The sequence below is a fragment of the Ochotona princeps genome, chromosome 11 (genome assembly GCF_030435755.1).
Source record: "Ochotona princeps isolate mOchPri1 chromosome 11, mOchPri1.hap1, whole genome shotgun sequence".
Lineage (NCBI taxonomy): Eukaryota > Metazoa > Chordata > Mammalia > Lagomorpha > Ochotonidae > Ochotona > Ochotona princeps.
Genome location: NC_080842.1, coordinates 40,185,865 through 40,209,476, shown reverse-complemented (window position 1 = coordinate 40,209,476; position 23,612 = coordinate 40,185,865). Strand labels below are relative to the sequence as shown.

General features: G+C 51.1%; 1 protein-coding gene across 2 annotated transcripts in view; it reads left to right on the top strand.

The window, feature by feature from the left end:
• Positions 1-22,212, top strand: part of ZNF395 (zinc finger protein 395) — a 43,706-nt gene extending 21,494 nt beyond the window's left edge. For both annotated transcript variants that reach the window (XM_058670063.1, XM_004579091.2), the window contains exons 2-10: positions 9,883-10,156; positions 11,740-11,972; positions 14,217-14,326; positions 16,883-17,118; positions 17,556-17,656; positions 18,079-18,382; positions 19,910-20,002; positions 20,809-20,912; positions 21,183-22,212. In XM_058670063.1, the coding sequence (XP_058526046.1) occupies positions 9,896-10,156; positions 11,740-11,972; positions 14,217-14,326; positions 16,883-17,118; positions 17,556-17,656; positions 18,079-18,382; positions 19,910-20,002; positions 20,809-20,912; positions 21,183-21,294 (1,554 nt within the window). In that variant the 5' untranslated portion in view covers positions 9,883-9,895 and the 3' untranslated portion in view covers positions 21,295-22,212. The remainder of the gene's footprint in view (positions 1-9,882; positions 10,157-11,739; positions 11,973-14,216; positions 14,327-16,882; positions 17,119-17,555; positions 17,657-18,078; positions 18,383-19,909; positions 20,003-20,808; positions 20,913-21,182) is intronic.
• The last annotated feature ends 1,400 nt before the right edge of the window (positions 22,213-23,612 follow it).

The window sequence follows — 23,612 nt, the reverse complement described above, 5'->3', positions numbered from 1 at the left end:
TGTAGGTGGCAGGGCCCTACATACGTGGTCCAAGTGCTCCCGCTTTCCTAGGCCGCATTATCAGGGAGTTGAATTGAAAATGGAGTGGCGGGGACTTCAGTAGGTATTCAGATACGGAATGCTGGCATCACAGGCAGTGGCTTCACCTGCTGTGCCATAGCACTGGCCCAACAGCCACCTCTTTAGAACCTGCTGGTTTCAGTTAGGAGAATCACCAGGTAGCTCTCACCGTCTCCATGGCAGCCTGAGGGAACATGGTAATTCCTCAAACCGTTTCACTCACTTAGTTGTCATTGTTGGGGAATTTGATTATTCATTCAAGTCACTGTGGAATTCCAAACTGTTTCTACTGGAATCATTTCTATGAAAACTATACAGCGTGTATCGCTATGCCTTCTGTGAATGAGGGTCTAGGAGTTTCAGGGCTGGTGCCTTGGGCATTCCTGCCTTGCAGCCTTCCTCTTTGCAGCCTTCCTGCTCTGCCAAGGGCCCTCTCAGGCTCAAGCTTAACTGGCTCTTGACTGATAGACTTAAAATGGTCATGTCTGCTTTTTCTCTTTCTGGGGTGCCAGTCTTAGGTGGCCAGCTTGTGTGCGTTGTTACTGTAAGGGCTTTCAATGTGTCCCTTAGTCTTCTTCTTAGTGAGACTACTGACCTGCCCGCCCCGCCAAACCTGCGTCGTCTCCCCTGACCCCGCACTGGGTCCCTCCCAAGGAAAAGAGAGGAATGGCGGGGGAGGGGGGTAGCAACCAGGGAAGCTGCAAATGCCACAACACACTGATTCTGTGATTGGGAGCACATGGGTGACCTTCCTGAGGAAGCTGCTGCCTTAGCTGCAAAACGGGGTCATATTTCTCTCCATATTTTGTTGATTTGTTGAGAGGCCGGGAGTGAAAAGCGTCTTCAGGATGCGTAGTAACGTGAATGTAATCGCATGTGCTGTTCAGCTGGTCATGGGTGGTTCGAGTTCCTGTGCAGGCCTCTAAGATGCTTACTTGGAAACTGTTTGGGAGGAACTGTCAGCTTTCCAAGGCTTCTCCCCGGGGAAAACTCGGCTCTTGGCTCCCTCCCTGCAGTCTTGGCTCTGGGTAAAATGCCAAGTCAGCAGCTATCTATCTCACCAGCTATCTCCTGCAGCTGTCACAGACTGTTAGCACAATTTGAATCAGGTTCAACCACCTCACGTCCCACTCCTACCCTCCCCTACTCCCAGCATGGCCTGCCCCACCCCGAAGATGGTGCCTGACAACTTCTCCACCTCACAGCACACACTGAGAGACATGATTTTACCCGGCTCTGCTTCCTTGGATGGTATTCTTTGCCTGGCTTTATTTTTTATTTGTTTTAAAAAGATTTATTTATTTTGAAAGAGTTATACAGAGAGAGGGAAAGGCAGATCTTTTATCCACTGGTTCACTCCCCAGACGGCTGCAATAGCCAGCACTGGGCCAGGTGCAAAGCAGGAGGCTCAACCAGCGTCTGCCATGTGGGTGACAGGGGTCCAAACACTTGGGGCCATCTTCTGCTGCCTTCCCAGGCAACATTAGCAGTGACCTGGATAGGATGTGGAGCAGCCAGGTCTGGAACTGGCACCCATATAAATACAGAATACTGGTATTGCAAGCAGTGGGTTTACCTGCTATGCCACATTGGTCCCTCTCTGCCCGCTTTTAAGCCAGCACTGTGTCAGAGCTCTGAGTTTTGACGCTGTTTGAAACTCTGCCTTTGCTTTTGATGTCCCTGTTTTCATATTAGGGCAGCAGCAGGTATCCATTCTCAGACGATGTTATTCCTAAATTTAGGACTCTCCTTACCCTTGGTTAAAATCACCAAGCCAGGCTCAGTACGGTATCCTAGTGACTAAAGTCCTTGCCTTGCATGTGCTGGGATCCCATATGGGTGCCGTTTTGTGTCCCCGTGGCCCACTTCCCATCCAGCTCCCTGCTTGTGGCTTGGGAATGCAGTCGAGGATGGCCCAAAGCCTTGGGACCCTGCACCTGTGTGGAAGACCTGGAAGAAGCTCCTGGCTCCTGGCTTTGGATTGGCTCAGCTCCGGCCGTTGCTACCACTTGGGGAGTGAATCAGCAAATGGAAGATCTTCCTCTCTGTATATCTGCCTTTCTAGTAAAAACAAATAAATCTTAAAAAAAAAAATCACTAATCTAAATAGGGAAGAAGCAGGCCCTGGTTTCTGTCCTCAGTAGGCTTGCAGTCTGAGTGAGAGACAGTCCTGTTGGAACTGGTGGGGATAGCTAGGAATGCCTGAGCTCTGGGTGCTAGCCACCGTGCTGGGAATTGTTTCCTGCGGGGGTAGCTTCAGCATGACAGCTCTGAGAAAAGCACGTTGCTGTTTGAAAGCAAATGGAGAGAGGTATGTGGGAGGGAAGGGGAAGTGTATTTGTGCCTGGGCAGAACTGTGAAAACGCTTTCCTGCCAGCAGTGCAAACACAAATGGTCTCTTCGACATGATTGGGCACGTGATTGGGCGGCTCTCGGGCAGTCAGACTCACACACGTTCATCAGGAATCCTTGTTATTTGCTGCAGAGAATTCATTGTCACCTGATCAGATGTCCTGTTTCTATGGCCCATCTTTAGCCTGAATGTGGAAATAACACTTTTTTAAAAAAATCTTTTTTATTTTTAAAAAGTTTTATTTCACAGTTACATTGGGAGAGAGAAAGCTTGATCTTCCATCTGCTGGTTCACTCCCCAAATGGCCACAGTGGCTGGGGCTGGGCCAGGATCCAGGTGCCTCTTCCGGGTCTACTGTGTGAGTGTGCAGGTGACAAGCACTTAGGGCCATCTTCTGCTGCTTTTCCAGGTGCAGTAATGGGGGCTGGACCGAAAGTGGAGCAGCTGGGACTGAAATCCTTGCCCTTATGGGATGTTGTCATTGCAGGTGGTGGTTTAACTTGCTGTGCCCCAGCCCCACTAATTTTCCTTATTTTTCTAAGGAGTATGGGGGTGTAACGGTGGGGAATGTGGGGAGAGGATTTCAGCCCTGAGTGGGCAGTAGATGGTATCTCAGATCTTCACCATGCCTTCTTGATATTCTATCATACAGTTTTCACTGGTGGTCCAAACTATGATTCATGAATGCAGTGTGATCTTGTTTTTATAAACTCTCAGAAGTGGCTGTTGTGTTGTGATGTAGAAGGCTAATTCTGCTGCCTGCAATGCTTGCTTCCCATGTGGGTGTTGGTTTGAGTCCCTGCTATACCACTTCTAATCTGGCTCCTTGCTAATGTGCCTGGGAAAGCAGCAGAGGGTGGTCTAGGTGCTTGGGCCCCTTCTGCATGCGTGGGTAACCTCGATGGAATTCCTGGCTAAGCTCTGGCCACTCGAGGAGAAAGCTAGCGGGTCCAAAATTTCTTTCTCTGTCTCACGTCTCTGTTAACCCCGCCTTTCAAAGAAGTGAGTAAGTCTTAAACAAAAAGACCCATTGAAACAATATTTCAAATATCCCAGCTGATTTAGAAGTATTACACTGAAGGTTGGCATAGTGGTGCAGTGGATTAAGCTGCTGCCTACAAGGCTGGCATCCTATACGGTTGCTGGTTTGAGTCCCAACTGTTCCACTTGCAATTCAGCTCTCTGCTAATGTGCCTGGAAAGCAGCAGAAGATGGCCCACACGAGAGACTCAGATGAAACTCCTGGCTCCTGACTTGGGCCCAGCCCGGCCCCAGCTGTGGTAGTAGCTATTTAGGGAGTGAAATCATGGATAGGAAATGGTCTCCGTCTGAATCTGTCTTGTAACTCTGCCTATCAAATCCGTAAATAGATCTCAAAAAAATGCTTAATTGGCTAGTAAATGCCCAATGCATTGACTCTCATGCTTGCATTGTGAAAATCTTAAATACAGATCACATTCATTTATTTTTGAAAAAATGTTGTTACAGAATCTGATTATTTTAGAGATTGAGAAGTTTGAGCTCAAGCCCTTGAACCCTGGCCAAGGTTTCTATCTAAAGTCAGGTGGGGTTTGTTTTCTTTCCCTGCTTCCCTTCTCCCTCCTTCCATCCCTCCTAATTTACCGCCTTCTCCCTCTTTCTTCTTTCCTGATTTATTTTATTTATTTGAAAGATAGAATGATGGGCCTGGTGGGGTAGCCTAGTGACTAAAGTCCTCATCTTGCATGTACAGGGATCCCATATCAGCACCGGTTCTAATCCTAGCAGCTCCGTTTCCTGCTTGTGGCCTGGGAAAGCAGTGGAGGACGACCCAGAGCCTTGGGACCCTGTACCTGCGTGCGAGTCCTGGAAGAGGCTCCAGGCTCCTGGTTGTGGACTGGCTCAGTTCAGGCTGTTGCAGCCACTTGGGGAGTGAACCAGCAGATGGAAGATCTTTCTTTCTGTCTTTCCTTCTCTCTGTAAATCTGCCTTTTTTTAAAATAAAAAATAAATGATTTTTTTTTAAAGAAAGGCAGAATGACAGAAAGGGAGAGACAGAGAGTGAGAGAACAAGATATCTTCCATCTTCTGGTTCATTCCCCAAGTGGCCACAACAGCTGAGGTTGAACCAGGCTGAAGCCAGGAGCCTGGAACTCCATGCAGGTCTTCCCACGTGGCTGGTCGGGACCCGATCACTTGGGCCATTCTTTGCTGATTTTCCAGGAGCGTTGGCAGGCAAAAAGGTAACAGTTGGGTAGGAGTGATGGGTTGCAACAGCCTGGTTCTATCAAGGTTCAAATAGTGACTTGCCAACCTGAAGGACCACAGGCAAATTTGCATATACTCACAAGGATGCCCGCAGTGCGCATGGCATCTGATAGATACCAGCTAACACCCGCTCAAACCAAATTGTACAGGAATCCTGTTCCATTGTAAACTAGGAGGTGGATTTGCAGCGAACCTTTGGCCTTTGATACAGGTCTGAACATGATACTGAACACATACATGAGTTAAAACATGGATTTACAAGAAAACGCTTGTCAACCTTCTAGAAGATAAAGAATGATTTGCAAAATATTAACTCAGTAACTGACAACTTGAAATGTTGTTCTATGCAGAGCTACCCAGTGGAAACCAGAAAAATAAATAGAACCCAAGGGTGAGCAGAAACCCTTGGCAGAGGGTCGATAGACCTCACCTTGACCTGTGGATTATTCATTACAGAGATAGCAAGTACCTGAGCTTTTGCAAACAGAAGTCTTACTCCATACTTCATCCTCCTTAACTTTTGGAAAAAGAAATAAAACAAAACAAAAAACAACAAAAACCTCAAACCACCAGAAAACCATTAATTGTATAATGAAACACTTCAACTTACGACCTTGGTTCCGAGGAGTGCCAGTAGGTGAAGTCGGGTCCTGCTGCTGTGTCCCTGGGTAGGAGGAGGGCCCCACTGTGTACAAGCATGTGCATGGGCGTACGTGCGCTGAGACATGGGGCTGCCAGCATGTCACATCTCAAACAGCAGCTTGCAGGTCTGAGCCACAGGACAGTTTTCACTCACTGTTTGATCTGTTCCAGTTGTTTCGTTCATGGCCAGTGTGCCCCTAGGGGGCTTAGGGACACATCACAAGGTGTTTACTGAGCTTGGAAGAGGGCTAACATGCTTTGGATATTGACCAAAATACATATTCCAGGTTGCCAGTCCGTTCTGTTGGTGACAGCTGGAGGGTGAGGAGCAGGGGCAGACAGTACTGAGCCATCTGTAGCATGAGTTTTTGTTTCAGAGCATTCTGTAAGACAAGAGTTTTAAGGCAAGTGTAATGCGGGATTTGGCTACCTGTTGAAGCGCTGTTGGATTGTTACCCATTTCTTTTGGCAGCTCCAGAAACATATGGCACTTTAGGGGGTGAATAAGTGATTTCTATAGACCATTAATAGTTCCCAAGAAAGAGAACTACAGAGTGGGGAAGGCAGGGAGGGGAGGATGTGAACAGAAGGGGAGAGCAGGGTCAATTTGAAGTAGGACACAGAGTGACAGAACATCCTGGGAGGAGGTGGGTAAACCCCCCGTGTGGGGCATAAACTAACAGTGAACCCCGCAAAATTGCTCCAGGACCCAGGGTTAGCTAGTGTGGTCACCTTTGTCGTGCACTAATCCCCTTTAAGTCCCCAAGGACTCTTGGTTATTTGCATTGTCTGTGGAGCAAAGTCCATCCTCCCCGAAGGGGCATGCTGACTAGCTGACCTGGGAGGCACACCAGATGACACTTGCAGGACTGCCCAGCCTAGGTGAGTCTGTTTGTAGTTTACCTCTCCGTGCCCTAATCCCTGGTGTCAGGTTGGCTAGAATTTCCCCTCTTTAGATGATCCTATTATCTCTCTGCGCCCTTTCAGACAGCAGTGTGTGTATAAAGGTCTTCCCAGGCCCCAGCTGCTAAATGATTAACAGTCAGTTGGATTGGTTAGCAAGGTTAGACTAAAGCAGGGACCTTTTATTTTGTCTGTAAGAGGCTAATATGCAAGTGGAGAAGAGATTTTCAAGGAATTAAAGTGCCCAAGGAAAATGGACCAATAGGCGTGCTGGGTCAGGAGCTATCTGGAGGCAGAGCCAGAGGGAGGGAGACAGGAAAGATCTCCACTCACTGGTTCACTCCCGCAGCACCCACAGCACTGCTCATTTCCTGGGCCAAGCCGAAGCCAGGAACTCGGCCTGGCTCTCCCATTGGATGGCAGGGATCCAGCCAGCTGAGCCATCACTTGAGGCCTCCCAGGGTGTGCACTGGCAGGAAACTGGAACAGGGCAGGGTGCCAGGACTTGCACTCAGACACTCTAATAGAAGAAAGTATCCCAAGCGGCTTGCTTTCTCTCTTTTTTTAAAGGTATGTATTGCCAAGACAGAAAGGAATGGAGGGAGAGAGGGATCTTGGATCTGCTGCTTCACTCCCCAGATTGCCACAACAGTCAGATGAAATCCAGGAGCCAGGAACTCTATCCTGGCCTTCCCCGTGGGTGGCAGGGGCCAGAGAGCTTGGGCCAGCATCTGCTGCCTTCCCAGGTGCATTAGCAGAAAGCTGTGTCTGGAGTCACGCAGCCAGGACTCTACCTGGCACGGCTTCGCCCTCTGTCCTGTGACACTAGCCAAACACCTGACCCATCTAGAGTTTCTTGGCAGAAGAAACAATAACTGCATAAATACCAAGAGCAACTTCATTGCGTATTTTACTGAGAGATCTTGCACCTACTGGAAGAATGGCAGGACTGTGAGCCTTGACATCAGATTGTCCCAAGTTCAGACCATCTGAGGCGGGAGGCGCAGCCACTCCCAAACAACGGTGGCCCCATTAGAAATAACAGACCGTCTGTGTTTCCCTCAAGTGGTTCTGGGGATTAAATTAGATGTCGTTTATGAAAGTTAGTGCCTATGAAGCACTTAATAAAGGCAGTTTCCCTTCCTTCTTTCTCTTCTGCTTTTAAAAATTAAGATTTGGGAATACTATAAATAAAACCAAGAATGAAGTGTGTTTTCAGTGTGGAATGTGGGCTGGTTAAAGGAGGAAGGCTCGAGAATGAAGGCCGACATGTGAGACCAAGCCGGAAGTAGGCAGGTTCACCCGCTTTTATGCTGATCCAGCAGCTTTTGGAAGGTGCAGGCCCACCTACCAAAAGAAAAAATTAAGAAAAATGTTCATTTTATGAAAAAGAAACAAAAGGCTCACAAAAACAGCACCAGGGTTTGGTGGCCAACCATTTCAGGCGTCATGTGAGGACTGGAAACCCAGGAATTTTGGAAATGCTACCCTGTCTTCATTTGCAGTGGTAGAAACCCCAAACTTCCTTCCCGGGGTTGGTGGGGGTTGCCACACTGGGCTTGTTGCCAAGACAAGGGCTGTCTCTGTCCCTGGATTAGTGCTGCCATCTGGTGTCTGCATGCGGCTTTGCAGCCTCCCTGAGATTGAATGCAGCCTTAGGGACTCGCTGTTTTAGCCTGAGGCTTTCAGGACAAAGCAGGGTAAACGAGTTTAAAAGCCTGTTTAGCTGGGGATGCGTATTATTTTTGTAGCAATGAAGATTTATTTCCCCTTGCAAAGGAAGATTTCCAAGAGAGTATTATTGGATATGAAGCTGCAGGCCACTTAAGGGAAATCGGCTTCCCTGCTGAGACTCCCATCCTCTCCTAATCTGTTTTCTGCTGTTTTGAGGATCCACAGTGAAGACACCACTATCAGATTGCAGCTCCTTAGGCTCTTAGTAACATGCTGGGGGAAAAGCAGCCAGACTCCTTTGCTCAATACTTGCAGTCTTCTTGCTTTGTAAAATTGCTCCTGCTGTTCCTCTTTTGCTGCAGTGGAGATGCTTGCTAGCAATGCTCTCTGGGATGGTTGGAAAGAAGGCCAGGGTTTGGGAAGATGTGGAGGTGGTGGGGACCCAGTCTCGGAGATGCTTGTGGCCAGGGTAGAAAGTGCAGCTTTGGAGAACATTGGAAGCATGCACCAAGAACGGTGGTGACAGGCTCCCTTCTGGTATGAGTGTGGCCAGGGGATCCAGGGGAGGGAGGAACATTCTGGCAGGATGGGCGTCTGAAATACCAGGTGTAGTAGGTGGGTGTCTTGAGCAGGGTATAGGGCAGCATTGGCATGGAGGTCCAAGAAGGCCCTGACGCCTTACACCTGCTGTGGCCATGGCTGCACTTTGCACACCTTCATCCCTCAGCTCACTGCTGGTGGAAGAAACAGAGAGGCAGGTGCAGGGGACGTGGCACAACACAGGGGAACTAGCTCAGGGACCCAGTGCAGGCTGGCTGGGGACCCTGAATGTGCTGGGGGGCCTTGGTCTGCTGGATGCTGGGTGTTGTAGTTCTTTGGCTACCTGGGAACAGGTGCAGGGAGCAGCAGGGAGGTCACCTCGTGAGAGGTCTACCCCAAGAGTCGTGTTCAGAGTCTTGCACCAACAAACTTTGTGGCCATGACACAATCACTGAGCACTCAGCTCAGCGTTAGTGTCTTCAAGGCAAAAATCAGGCCGTGGCATGATGTATTCCATGCTGTTTGTGCGGCCTTGCAGTCAGCTGAGCCCGAGAGTCCGTGTGGAGCCAACAGCTGCACTCCGAGTTTGCCCGGTGATAAGGCCTCTTGGCTGTTCATCTGTGGAAGCAGTTCCTGGGGGTGTGTGTGTGTGTGTGTAGTGAGGTGCAACTCAGAGATTGTGTGCTGCAGGATGTGCAGCAAAACATGATGTAGCTCCCAGGAATGATCATGAGGAAGTTGTTGAATACTGTAACCAAGAAAAACCTGTGTGACTTCTAACCATGTTAAAAATTGTATGTATTTAGTCATTTGAGAGACAGGGAGTTAGAGCTTCCATCTCCTGCTCACTCGGCGATACCTGCAATGAGCTGGGTGGGACCAGGGCCTGGAGAGCTTGCAGCAGGGACTCCAGCAAAGGCCTCCCGTGAGCGTGGCAAGGAGTGCATCACCCGAGCCGTCACTGCCGCTTCCCAGGGTCAGCATCGCCAGGAAGCTGGAGCTGGATAATGAATAGACCCATTTTTATAGGCCAACAGTTAGTGACAGAGTAAAACTTACATGGTACGAAGTGAAAATTCAGTTTGCCAAGCAGTGACCCCATTTCTGCTGGGTTGAAAAGTGTGTAAATACACATATGGAAGAAAGCATGCGCTGTTCTGTGGGGGATGCAGGTTTCTCTGGAAGTCAGGTGTGTGAGTGAATTGGTTTTCTTATCAGTATTTTCCCAGTGTCCTGCTTGGAACAGGCATTACTTTTGTGAAAAACCAACGGACAAAAAATGGTGGGTGCTGATTGTCGGCTCAGTTGTTAGAAAAAAATGGCAAAGGTAATTTGAAAATGTGGCATATGTCCTGCAGGACACTCCCAGAATCCTGCTGTGTGCAGAACTGTGTCCTTAAAGCTTCCTGGTTGCTGTCAGTGATTAAGAACTTAAAAAAATGTCTCCTTTTTGTTCTCACCAGGAGAGGCAGCAGCATGGCCAGCGTGCTGTCCCGGCGTCTAGGCAAGCGTTCCCTCCTGGGAGCACGGGTGTTGGGACCCAGTGCCTCGGATGGGCCGTCTGGGGCAGGCCTGCCCTCGGAGTTGCAGGGGGAGCTCCTGGAGGGAGCTGCTGCTCAGCCCTTCCTGGCCACAAAGGATGCTTCCTGCCAGGAGCAGCCCAAGGACGTCCTCAAGGCCTCTTGCAGCTCTGGAGCTGCTCCCTTGCAGCAGATGGTCTTTCAGCCTGGGCAGAAGGTAGGTCTATCCCTGTGTGGACAGGAGTACCAGCTCCGGAAGCTTGGGGCCGGCAGGGTGCCTCAAGTGATGGGCTGGAGACCCTCTGGGCTCTGCCTGGGGCAGCAGGTTGCTGGGAGAAATTGCCATCCCCCACCCCCATCTCCTGCTGCTCTTGAGTTCCTGGAGGAGAAGGTGGCCCAGACCTCAGTTGGAAGCCCAGCCTTAAGTCTGTATCTTCTGATTTGCTCAGTTTGTCACTTTTCAAAACAAGATTGAACGCTTCCGGCTTGCAGAACTGAGAGAAGTAGACATCCCTGAGTTACCATTGTACGCTTCCTAGCGGTGAAGGTGTCTGCTCAAGAAGAATTCAGTGTGCGTTTTCTTCCCCAGCGTTTGCTGTCTTGTGATATTGGGGCCCGAGGCTCTCTGCTGGGTCTCGGTGTACAGGGTTTTCTTTCGGTGCCTGTTCAAGGACCCCAGGCATAGAGACCTTCTGTCTTCCACATGGCCTAAACTGCCTGGGCCCCTCTCCTCATAAGAAAAGCCCATCGGCCACCTTGCCCAGCACCCCTCTATTGAGGCCAGCCTGCCTCTGCCCCCTACCTGCTTGCTCCCAGCAGACTCAGAGTTCTCTGGAGGGACAGATGCAGGGCATGAGAGGTTCAAGGTGAAGGTTGCGCACCAGCAAACATCCAGCGCTTCAGAGGCCAGGCAGAACAGGAAAACAAGAAGATGGACACAGATCACACAGTCAGAGGAAATCCCGGAGGCTGACACGGTCTCCATCTCCCAGTTTTGGTAGTTTGTAAGGACCCTGTGGGGGAAGAATGGACACGGTGTGGCTGTTCTGGGTGGTCAAATGGGAAGTATGTTCTTTTTTTTGAAGGTTTAAAGACTTATTGATTTATTATTGGAAAGGCAGAGTTACAGAGAAGGAGAGAGACAGGTCTTCCATGTGCTAGTTCACTCCCCAGATATCTGCAATAGCTGCTGGTCCAAAGCCATGAGCCTAGAGCCTTTTCTGGGTTTCCTACATGGGTGTAGGGTCCCAAGCACTTGGGCCATCCTTTGCTGCTTTCCCAGACCATAAGCAGAGCTGGATCAGAAGTGGAGCAGCTGGGACTGAAACAGTGCTGCATGTGGAGGCTTAGCTGGCTATGCCACAGTGGTAGCCCCGGGAGATGTTTGTTCTTACTTTGTTTGCTGCTGCTATTAATACCTGAGATTGCGTTGCTTATAAAAAATAGTCAATTTGGCTCATGGTTCCAGGTGTGGGGTTATCCAAGAGCACGGTGCTGGCCAGCCAGAGGGGACTGACCTATTGCTGCAATAATGGCTGTAACCTGCTCACCAAGAGCAATGCCTTCAAGGACAGCATCCTGCTCAGTAGGCCCCACCTCTCGGTGCTGTCACTTTGAAGATTGTCTTTCTAGCACACTTGTGGGGAGCCTTTGGTGTCACAGTGTGCCCAAACTAAGGACGCATGAGTCAGAGTGTACAGGCAGATCGCAACCCTTAGGAGGAACTTGGGGCACTGCGGAGCTCTGGGGTGAGGATAGCCAAGCTCTGACCACTGGATGCCATGTCTTGCCCACCCCCAGGTTTCTGTGTGGTACGGGGGTCAGGAGTGCCCAGCGCTGGTGGAGCAGCACAGCTGGGCAGAGGACAAGGTGACAGTGTGGCTGCTCGACCAGAAGGCCCAGATCTATTGCAAGGCGGAAGAAGTGTGGCTGGCGGAACTGCAGGGCCCCGTGCCCCACGCACCTCCCTTGGAACCCAAAGCCCAGGCTGCCGCCTACAGGCCTGTTTCCAGGAACATCGATGTACCCAAGAGGTTTGTGTGGGGGAACCTGGGCTTTGGAATCCGTCTGGGTGGTGGGGCGTGGGCATGTGGGCTGCCTTGTGATGGCAAAGCGTGGAGAGATCCAGGGATACTGAATTGTCAAGATGTTGGACACATGAGGTCCAGGTGAGGGAGTGTGCCTGCAGAAAGAGTGGCCAAAGTTTGGTTTCCTGAAAGGCTACATTTTCTCCCTTTCATGCTTATACTAAAAACAAGCTCATAATCCTTTACGGTAAGGCCAGAGAAGATGTGGCTTGGCTTGTGACTCAGTGCACCTGCTTGGAATGAGCCAGTTAGGAAGCAGTTTCAGGGGAGAGCGGCAACCAGGCTCTATCACAGCCACTCAGCTCTGTGGTGGGAACGTCACCACAGTCACAGACGAGATGCAAACTCTCCTCATGGACTCTCCAATCTCATGTAGTTTTCTTGAGTTGCAGGTCAAGAAATAGTACTCTTCCTTTGCTCTGCGGAAACCATTTAAAGTTGGAAAAAAAACATTCTTAATTTGCAAGCTTATACAAAAATAGGCAGCTTGCTCTATTTGGCTCACAGCCCTCAGAACACTGCCCCCACCCCTCCTTGGCTTAAATAAGTAAAACCACTGGTGTCTAATGAAGAGTGAACGTTGGCCTTAGTTGGTGATGCAACTTTCTCCAAGAACACATAGCGTTATTTCTTGGTTACAGGCTGTGCGCACACTTATAAAGATTTAAAGTAAAAATGTGGCAACCAGGATAGCCTTCTGTACAAAAGTATGCAAGCAGCCAAGCTCTGTTTGGCCTGTCTGTGTCCGTCTGTAGGTGCTGCTATTATTGGTCGCAGAACCCGGCACATTGAGAACAGATCAGAGCAGCCGTACCTGTGATTGTGTAGTCTGTGGAACACCAGTGAAAAATCTGTTTTTCCATGCTACTGAAATGAGAATTCAAAGACTATACAGAAATGGAGATGTTCACATATTTCCTTTTTTTTTTTTAATGATTTTGGTTTACTGGCCTCAAACATAGTCCCAGATTTTAGTGGACTTGAATGGTAAGGGATGAAATAATGCCAGGGTCCTTCCAAAGATCCATGGAGAAGTGGCTATTGGGCTCAGTGGTGAACACACTGGTTAAGCGGCCTATGTCCCACCTCTGGAGTACCTGGGTTCAATACCCAACCCCAGCGCCTGACTCCAGCTGCCTACTAATGCTGACCCTGGGAGGCAGCGTGCAGTGATGGCTCCGGCAGTTGTTTCCTGGCACCCACCATGGTCAGTTAGGATTGAGGTCTCAGCTCCCTGTTGGGCCTCAGCCCCACCCCGAGCGGTGCAGACCGTATGGGGACTCTGTGTGTATGTGTAGCGGGCTACGGGATCTTTGGATTTGTCTTTCTACCTGCCTTTCCTCCCCCCCCCCCAAAAAAAGTACCTTCATAGAAAACACATGACTTGAAAGCTTATTTTTTTTGCACTGCAGTGAAACTTAATTCCATTTCCAGATTTTTTTCAAGTATCCTTTATAGAGTTCTTTGAAATAGACAAGCCACCCAGAAGTGTATTTCAGATGAATTTTTCTTGATATTTGAGCATTGACTTCCAGACAGCTCTATTGTACTTCCAAATTATGTAATTGTATGAGAATTTAAAAAAATTTGCAAAATTTTATAGAACTCTGCTCCTCTAGGCGTTGGGATTTATTTTAGGGTTTTGGGTTTTATTTGCTCATTGACTTATGTAATGGGTTCTGTTGACATTCAGAAACTGACACTGCCTTATTTATCTTGGAGGAGAAGCGGTTAGTGTAATTGTTCTTCCGTAACTTTAAATATAAGCCGGGAAAGGAGGTAATTGTGGTGCATTTGAATTCCAGTGGGTTACCTTTTACCCCTGTACTCTTTTTTTTTTGTTTGTTTTTTTCAATTGTTTTGACTCTTCTCCACTGGCCCCATATAAAATCCTCCTTTTTAAGCTGGAGTCTGAGCGAGTGGTGTTGCCACAGTGGGTGAGCGGTGGTGGTGGTGGGGAGGGGTGGGAAGGGGATCCACCTGCTTGGCCCTGTAAGCAACACTCTGCATGAGTGTTCTTCTTGAAGAATGAGGAGAGGCATCGTGCTTCACTCACTGCCATGATGCAGCCACTAGCTGAGTGGACATGGGGGCTTGGAGGATTAGGGCTGAGTTATAAAATCATCCTATGAGGGGACCCAGGCCTGCCATCCTAGGCAGTAAGCTCTCCCTCCCCGGGTTGTTATGCAGGAAGTCGGACGCGATGGAGATGGACGAGATGATGGCGGCCATGGTGCTGACCTCCCTGTCCTGCAGCCCAGCAGTGCAGAGCCCCCCGGGGGCTGAGACCAATTTTGCAGGTAAGCACGCAGGGCCCTGAAGGGTTCTAGGAGAGCCGGAAGCTCCCAGACCAACACCTCCTGTTCCTGGGAGCAGCTCGTTGCCAGGTGCACTGGCCCTGGCGGGAGGCTTTTTGCAGCTGGTAGAAGGCTGCTGAGCTCATGGCTGCCGTTCCTGTTCCTCAGTTCCTGATCTGGGGAAAGAAAGGCTTGTTGGTACGGTGTGAAGCTGGTGGGGTATGAGGCCCAACCACAGTGACTGCTCAAGGAAATCCTTGAAGGAGAGGGTGAGTGAGTGAGTGAGTGAGTGGTGGGGGTCTGCACAGGCCAGGAGAGGAATATTTAGTTGGCCATGGTGGATATAGGCTACATGCATCCTTTGTGGCTGGGAAACTTGTGGCCCCGGTCTGGCCTTGTAAGTTAGCATGGGCCTAGAGGCCGCCAGAAACAGATGAGCTAATGTCCGCAATGTGGTGGCTTCATCCACAACAAGACACAAGTATCCAGAACAGCAAAATTCTTGTGGTTGTGACCTCAACACACCTAATCAATAAAATAGAAGGAAGAAGGGGTGCTGGGTGCCAGCAACTTGACAAGGCTGGTGGTAAACCTGAAGTTTCCTCTGGAAATTTGCCTGCCTATCTCCCAGGGAAGAACTCTGCCACTGGCGAAAACCTACAGAATTAGAAGCCAGTCCAAAGCTCATAGGACAATGTGGAGTTAGCTCTCGACATGTACCAGGAGTGGCCTTTATAAGTGTTGGCGCTGCAAGCTAACCCTCCACCCTATGGTGCTGGTATGCCCTATGGGCACTGGTTCATGTCCCAGCTGATCTGCTTCCAATCCAGTTGCCTGCTTATGTCCTGGGTAAGCAGCAGAGGATGGCCCAGGTCCTTAGCATTCTGTACCCACACGGGGGACCCAGAAGAGGCCCCTGGCTCCCAGCTTCAGATCAGCTCAGCTCAGCTCTGGTCCTTGTGTTCATTTGGAAAGGGAACCAGAAGATGGAAGAGGACTTTTTTTTTTCTCTCTGTAAAATTTGCCTTTCATATGAAAAAAAAAAATAAATCTTCCAAGTGTGGCCCATGAGGGATCTCTCACCTAGACAGAAAGTGAATATAGAGGAAGGAGAAAGAAACTTTAGGTGCTTCGCCCCAAGGCTGTGGTCAGCCAGCAGGCTGCTGAGGCGGGACCTTGTGTTTGGGGGACACAAGGACCTTGTGCTGTGGAGCCTGGTGCTCCATGCCTGCTGTCTTAGCACAAGCCAAGGTAGGGAAGAGGGTTGGGGTCACTTTTAAATTCTCAGGAAACGCTGAAGGTTTGGGAGGTTCTGGAGGCTGGACCAACAGGAGGAAAGTTTAAGGAAATGTCCCAAAGGGAAAAAAAATAAATGACTCCAGTTCCCTCGTCAGGAGTGTGAGCATATGTATATGTATGTATATGTCTGTCATGGCACATGTATGCATGCTTACATGCCGGCACAGTGCGTCTCATGCAGTGTCACAGTCTAAGTCCTTAGGGATTTTTTTTTGACAAAATTTTTAATTATCTGCTAAGAACTTTTTCGGTTACATTTCTGACTTGATCATTGAAATCAATGGAAAAAGTAAGGAATTCTTGGCAGGAAATTATCTTTATTCTGCAAAGTGAGGTGTACATAAGAGCCTAAACTTGGCTCTATTATGAGTTTCTACTTGCACAAGCTACCTTGTCCCTCTGGTCTGCGTATCAGGATGGTGTGGTTGTCCGAGTTGTGTGTGTGTGTGTGTGTAGGGCACAGGGGATTCTAAGTATGTCTGAAACGGTCATCCATAAATTCTGTTATTCATTTAGCCAGGAGTACTTTGTGTTTTTGCAATCCACACTATCCTAGAAGAACTGAAGATCAAAGGAAGAGCCACTTATCGTTCAGTATAAGACATTAGCTTTTTGCTTTGTTTTCGGTTTTTCTTCTGTTGAATGCCAACTGTAGGTTGGGGCATCTGAGCCACTGGAAGAGGTTCCTGTGGGGAAGGGCTATTGTGTTCTGGGAGCTTGCCTGCAGGTTGGCCTGTCATTTGTCCCCAGAGGAGTTTTCTGTGTGGATACTTGTGTCACCCTTCACCTGATGGCCTGCTGGTGGATCCTGAGGTTTTCCCTGAGTGTCTGCTCTGTTTTAAGCCCCACGGGTAGATGTCATGACCTCATGCTTTCTAGGAAACGGACGTGATAGCTGTTGGAATGGAGTGATACATGGGAGGGAAGAATTCTTCTTCCATCTTCTTCTGTGTGGGGCAGGGAGGGGCTTCTCCTGGGAGTAGAGACCTAAGGAGAGATAGGATTAGACACATGAGAAGTTGGCAGTCTGTCCTGGAAATCTGTATTAGAATGGAAGCAACTTGGGCAATAGTGAACAGGAGGAGAGGAAGACAGGGGGATGGCTGGTGTGGCTTCAACAGAGCCATCCCAGCAGCAGAAGTCTCTGTGATCAGCGGGTCTGCTCCCTGTTTATTATTGCAAGCTCCAAAGAGGGAGATTTTTTTATGCCCCATCTGGGGGAACAATCCCATGAGTGGCCTCTTTCCTCTGTCCCACTAGTGTCCCGTGCAGCCTGCGACCTGTGGAAGGAGAGCGGAGACGTGTCAGACAGTGGCAGCAGCACCACCAGTGGGCACTGGAGTGGGGGCAGTGGCATCTCCACCCCTTCGCCTCCTCACCCTCAGGCAAGCCCCAAGTACCTGGGAGATGCCTTCGGCTCCCCGCAAACCGATCACGGCTTTGAGACCGATTCCGACCCTTTCCTGCTGGATGAACCTGCTCCGCGCAAAAGAAAGGTATGTGAGCAGGGCGAATGAGAGCCATCCTCAGGGCAACTCCGAGGGCCTAAGTGTTGGTGGGCTGCCCCCTTCCCCACCCTACCCTTCTCCCAATCTGCTTGGTGTTCATGGTGTTCATGCCTTGTGATAGTCCCCGGAGCCTACTCCCCCTCCTTGATGCCAGACCCTGCCTTCCTTTTTAGGCTCCTGCACACACCTAGTGGCTTAGTTGTAGCACCAGCAGCGTGGTGGGCTGCTGAAGACCATCTCTTAGGTGTGGGCAGGCCTGAAGGCCTGTGGGCATGGTTGCCTGTTTCTCAGCTCCTGGAGACCCGCTTCCCCAGGGCTTTTGTTGGGTCAGTCAGAGGACGTAGCAGCAGTTGGCATTGCTGGTGTTTAAAGGCAGGAGACGAAGAAGGACGCAGCCCAATCACCCAGTCCTCCTTTTCCCTCAGAACTCCGTGAAGGTCATGTACAAGTGCCTGTGGCCCAACTGTGGCAAGGTTCTGCGCTCCATCGTGGGCATCAAGCGACATGTCAAAGCCCTCCACCTGGGGTAGGTATGGAGGCTGGGGCCTCTGCCCTATTATCACAGATGAGACCCGCAGCGCAGTGTGTGGGTGGTGACCAAGTCCTGAGCTTGCCTATGCTTTGGGAGCTGGTTTTCAGTTAGAACCTACTCTGGCCTCCCAGTGCCAGGACCATTTGTGTCTGTGCAGAGCTGGGTGGCCCCTTGTGGCGGAGGGAGCATGCTGTAGCCGGGTGGGGCCCGGAGTGTTGGTGGCAGTACTGTGTCAGTGCCTCCTGCCAGAGGGGAGGTCCATTGTGTCCTGGGAAAGCCCAAGTCTCTACGTCAGAAGCGGCAGCTCCTGTAGATGGGCGAGCCTGTCATCCTGCATGAAGAGGGGCTTCACTGACTTGCCCGGTCCTTCTAGCAGTGCGGCTTTCCTCAGCAGTGATCTCTGCTCCCCCGCACAGGGACACCGTGGACTCGGACCAGTTCAAGCGGGAAGAAGATTTCTACTACACAGAGGTGCAGGTGAAGGAAGAATCGGCTGCTGCCACTGCAGCTGGCCCCCCTGCCCCTGGCACTGCCACTGTCGACCCGGCCCCCACCCCCACCGTGACCAGCTCAGCCCTTGCCGTTCTGCCGCCACCTCCACCCAAAGTCCAGTCCTGCCGCCTGGAACACCCTGGCCTGGAGACTTCCCTGCCCTCAGGTGCACTCAGCAAGTCAGCTCCAGGCTCCTTCTGGCACATCCAGGCTGACCATGCATATCAGGTATGCGGTGGTGGTGGCCTTGCTCAGGGGCCAGCCTGTGATCTGGGTCGTCACTGGCCGGCCAACCCCCCCACCCCCCCCGCCGACTGAAGCTCTTTGGCCCAATTGCTAGTCTCCTTTATAAAAACAGAAAAGGAAACTTAGGATTCTCCATTGGTGCTGGCTGTTGTGGTGGTGACTGCAAAGCTAGCTGAATCCCTCAGTAAGCAACTTGATGGATCTTGTTTGGAAATGGTGGTCCTGCTGCTTATAAAAGGTGGTGACACAGTGCCAGTTGGGCCTCCCAGCGTGAACCTCTCATGTTCCTTGGATTGTGTGACAGTGGCAATCAGTCCAGTGCTGATGTTTTGCTTAGTATTGGGCCCAGTGAGCTTTTTCAGATGGAAGAGGACCTTGTCCCTGCTCTTGGGGGGTGCATGATATTGCTGAATGAGGAGCAAGGGTGTAACTCTGACCAGTTGTGATAAATGGTCCCAGTGTGTTGCTGGAGCCATGAGAACAGGTTGTAGGTACAGGGAGGACCAAGCCATAGTGCCTGTGTCCTTGGCATAGCTTGTCCATAGCTGTGGAAAAGGAGATGTTACAAAAGTCCTTCCTGCATGCATGCAGCAGGTACTCGATGAGTGTGTAGCTTGCTGGGTTTGAGTTTTTCTTAAAATCTTTTTTTTCCTGGGCCAATCTGTGGGTTAATACCAAGCCACTAGAGGGTGTGGCTCTTAGCTGTTTCATGTTTGGCCAGCATCCAGTTGTTTTGTCTACCCTGTGGAGCCTAGTCAGAGTGGCTGGTGGTTTTCTTCAAGATTTACTTTAAAAGAATTACAGAGAGATGGAGAGGGGAGAGAGAGATCTCTCTTTTGGTTCACTCCCATGCTGGCCACCAGTCAGTGCTGGACCAGGCAGAAGCCAGAAACCAGGAGCTTAATCCAGATTTCCCACATAGGTATCAGGGGCCCAAGCACTTGGGCCATCTTCTGCTTTTTCCCAGGCCATTACCATGGAGCTGGATTAGAGGTGGAACAGCTGGGACTCACCCCATTGCCCATATGGGATAATGTCTGTCACAGGTGACGGCTTTACTTACTATGCCACAATACCAGCTCTGTGGCTTGGCAGTTTTACAGAGAGATCTAAACCTGTGTGTACACCAGTGTGCTGCTATTTCCAAGCAGTTGCCTGGGGATGCTGCATCTCACTCCCACAGAACCACAGCTCAGGAGGCTTGTGGACTTCTATTGGTACTGTCTGCTGCAGCATCTTGGTGGGTGCTCCAGCCAGGGAAGTCAGTTTGCAGTGATTAACTGTTGAGGCTGGCCCATAAACCCACTCTGAGTGGAGGGTTCTGGCATGAGGTTGGAGCCTGACAGTGGAGGTTGCCTGGAAGCACTGGGTGGCTGGCGTGGCTTTGTATTTCAGCCTTGTCACATATGTAGAGGGGAGAGGGGCACCTTCTGCAAGAGGTCAGCTCACGCAAGTTACATGTGTCCCAGGTGGACTGATGCCCAAGCTGACCCAGTCTTGTCTCTGCAGGCTCTGCCGTCCTTCCAGATCCCAGTCTCCCCCCACATCTACACCAGCATCAGCTGGGCCGCGGCCCCTTCTACCACCTCCTCCTTTTCTCCGGTGAGCATGCATAGCCCCGTGCACAGCAGCACTCCCAGGGCCCTGATGCAAGCCCAGGGCTCTTGTGTCCATCCCCAGGGCTGGCAGCCAGCTCTGGGGCGTCCAGGTTGGGTCTGGTGTTTCTGACCTGCCTCCAGCTCCGCTTCCCATGCCCCCACCCCAGGCTTCTTGCTCCGCCGCTGGTCACAGCCTCTCTGAAGGAGGGAGGTGGGTGCTTGCATAGGAGGGCCTATCTCACGCAGGTTCCTTGGCCAAGAAAATCGCCTGATGAAGCTGGGGTCAATGCCCTGTTTAGCCCCAGATGCCCATGGGGAGAGAAAGAATACAGCTTGGAGAAGATGAGAGAGAAGAAGGTGGGGTGGAAATCTGGGCCACAGTAGACCAATGGCTCATATCGCTTGACCTGGATTAAACTAATCCAAAAGTCATTTGGAACCATATGCAGTGGGCTCCCAGTCTTAAGTAACGGGCATAGGAGGTATCATACATTGTAAGCTCCATTTGTTGGACGGTACCATTGAGGCAGTTCATTGCCTCCTCCATCTCAGGTGCAGTGGCTTTGTTCAAATCCTCTGTAGAAAGTGGGCCTATAGGAGGCCTTGTCAGGTGTGCCTGCTGCCTTGGCACCTGCCGGACTAGAGCGTGGCTTACAGCCTACTCCTTACTCTGGCCTCCCTGCTACCCCGCCCCTGTTGCTGAGAGATCGGCTCTACCTGGATGGAGTAGGTCACCCCGGCTGGCAAAGCACAGCCGCCAGCAGATGCTCTCCTGCTCATGGCCTGGCCGGCCCCTGTCTCCCCACACAGGTCCGGAGCCGATCGCTGAGCTTCAGCGAGCCACAGCAGCCACCACCCGCGGCAAAATCTCATCTGATTGTCACATCTCCGCCTCGAGCCCAGAGCAGCACCAGGTGAAATGGGTGCCACCATGCCATGCCCTCCATTCTGGGACCCTGTTCCCCTGTCACCACTGGCAGTGGGGGCTCTGGGTGTACCCACCTGTAGTTCCAGGGTTAATTCCCTAAGGGGGGTCTGGAATCTGCACAGGATGGGGTGGCATCTCCTCTGAGCCTCTGGAGGGTGGGCGGCAGGAGTCCTGTCTTTGCAGCCTCACTTTGGCTGCCACCTCGGTGCTGGTGACAGCAGCACGTGGTTCTGACTGTGTTTCTCTTGGTCGGCAGGAAAGCCCGTGGGGAGGCCAAGAAGTGCCGCAAGGTGTACGGCATCGAGCACCGGGACCAGTGGTGCACGGCCTGCCGGTGGAAGAAAGCCTGCCAACGCTTCCTGGACTGAGCCTGGCCACAGCGTGTCCCATGTCCCCACTTCTCCCCGGCCCAGGCCCATCCCCCAACCCCCACGAGAGGCGCCCCCTGTATCTCAAGCCCAAAGCAGCAAGCGCCCCGTAAGACACAGTGTAAATGTGGACTGGAGGACCTTTTTTGGCTAAGCTGTAATGCTGAAAACACTGTCTCCCTGCCATGTGGGAACATTCTATTTTTTTAAAAACAAAAAAAGAAAGGAAAATATTTTTTTTCCCCTCTTGAGTAGGAGAGAGCCAAACTGACCAAGGGCGTTCTCGGCAAACCAGAGACCAAAGAATTCCTTGCCCTTCTGTCCCTCGGCCCCTGCCCCTCAGGGGACTGCGCCTGCGCGTCTCAGAGGAACCAGCCAGTGGCTTTTTTGTTTCCTGCTTGGTGGAGTGCATTCTTGTCTTTCTCAACTCTTCCAGAAAGGACTGTGAGCAAGATGAACTTACTTTCCTTAGGCAAAAACACATGGCGTTGTGGCTGATGGACAATCCAGAGAGCGTGGGGTGCGAGTGGGTGCTTCCCGGGTCCTTCTCGGGGAGGGGTGGTGAGTGGGCAGCCGTATCCTTCCTCCACGCTTGGAGCAGCTTCCAAGGAGGGAGCAGGGAGGACCCTCTTTTTTTGGCGACAGCTGGATTCCGTCCCAGTAGTCATAGGCCTGCTTCTTAAAGCCCAGGCGAATAGTGTTTTTGAAGACTGTCCCTGCACCAGGTCCCTGAGCCAAAAGGCTGGGAAGAATTCATTTCCTGAGACATGGCCAGTTCAGCACTATCTGACCCTTCTCCTTTGCCATGAGGAGATCCTGGAGGGATTGTAGGTGGGTGACAACTCTTCTCTGACCGGATTCAGCCCCCACTCCCCCTAAGCCTCAGGACTGGCCCTCATCCCTCCCAAGTCTGTGGAAACACTGTGTCTGGGAGCCTGTGCTGGCCCTGTTAACGTGGTGGTCCTCAGAGACCCCAGCAGATGTCCTTGTGTCTCCCAGCTTCACCAGGTAGCCCTGCACCTGATGTCAGGAGGAGGAGGAGGATTGAAGAGCCCTCGTGGTCGAGGGTCAGGCTGCAGCAATCCCACCTGGAAGATGTGGAGAGTTTTAGGGGAGCTGCAGTTTTGGCCCTGGCAGCTTCTGGACACTACTGGAATTGGGCAGCTGGGGCAGGAAGAAATAATCAGGTCACCTTGAGGTCAGTCAGCAAAGCTGTTCTTGCTGGGAAGGACAGAGATGTAGGGAGTTTTGGGCCAGACCAGCTACTGATGTGGAAAGACGAATTGAGCTGAGGGCAGGGCACACGTGTCTGTCTTGAGGCCACACGTCTCTCCTAAGTGGGACTTGTTTGGGAACTTCTCTGCCTGTTGGAGCGTAGCTGTTGAATACCCAGCTGCCCTATGTGTGAGTCCTGGGCCAATATCCCAGACGCCAGGGCTCAGGGGGTTCACCAGTGCAGCTCTCTGGAGCCCGAGGGGCAGCATCTACCCCATGCTGGTCATCATGCAGGCAGACTTGCTGGTGAAGACACCAAGCCACCGAGGTTCTGTTGGCCTCAGAGGGGGAAATATTGCAATAAGACTTCAAGAAGTTCATGCGAAGTGGAGTTTAAATGGATCACTTACTTTTTTGAGAATGTTCTCAAAGTCCTGTGTCAGTGTAGGCTAGCGTGTCGTAAAAACCGCAAGGCTTGGTGCTTGATGGATGCAGTGACCTGGCACATTCTTACATTTGACCATCTTTAGTAGGGAGGAATGCATTTTTTGAGTTGGTAATGTGTGTGTGTGTGTGTGTGTGTGTGAGAGAGAGAGAGAGAGAGAGAGAGAGAGAGAGAGTCTAATTCTGTCTCTTGGAAAAGCTCATCACCAGACTAGCTGCAGGTGGTGTGGGGCTAATGCTTTGGCTTGTCTCGCATCCTATTCTTTGTAATCCCATTCGGGTCTTCCCAGTGTGGGCTCGGCCCAGGAGGGTCTTCTTCCCTTCCCACTCTAATCAGAGTTCTCACCAAGTCTCTTCTTCAGCAAAGCTGTCTCAGCCTCCCCCACCCCTACCCAAACTCTCCAGTGTCTACACCATGCAGATAACCTAACCTGGATATAAAGATGTTCTCTATGTGAGGTGGGATTCTCAAGCCCTCAGTACCCAGGGCAGAAAGGGAAGGGACAAAGAAGGAGCTGATGGGATGGTTTAAAAACCAAGGAGGTCCAGCTTCTGCTTCTGTTCTGTTTAGTTTGGGTGCAGCTTCCTTGTCTGCATTTGCTCCCCGATCCCGTCCGAGTGGCCTTCCCCACCATCCACACGTGGTGTGTGGGTCCCTA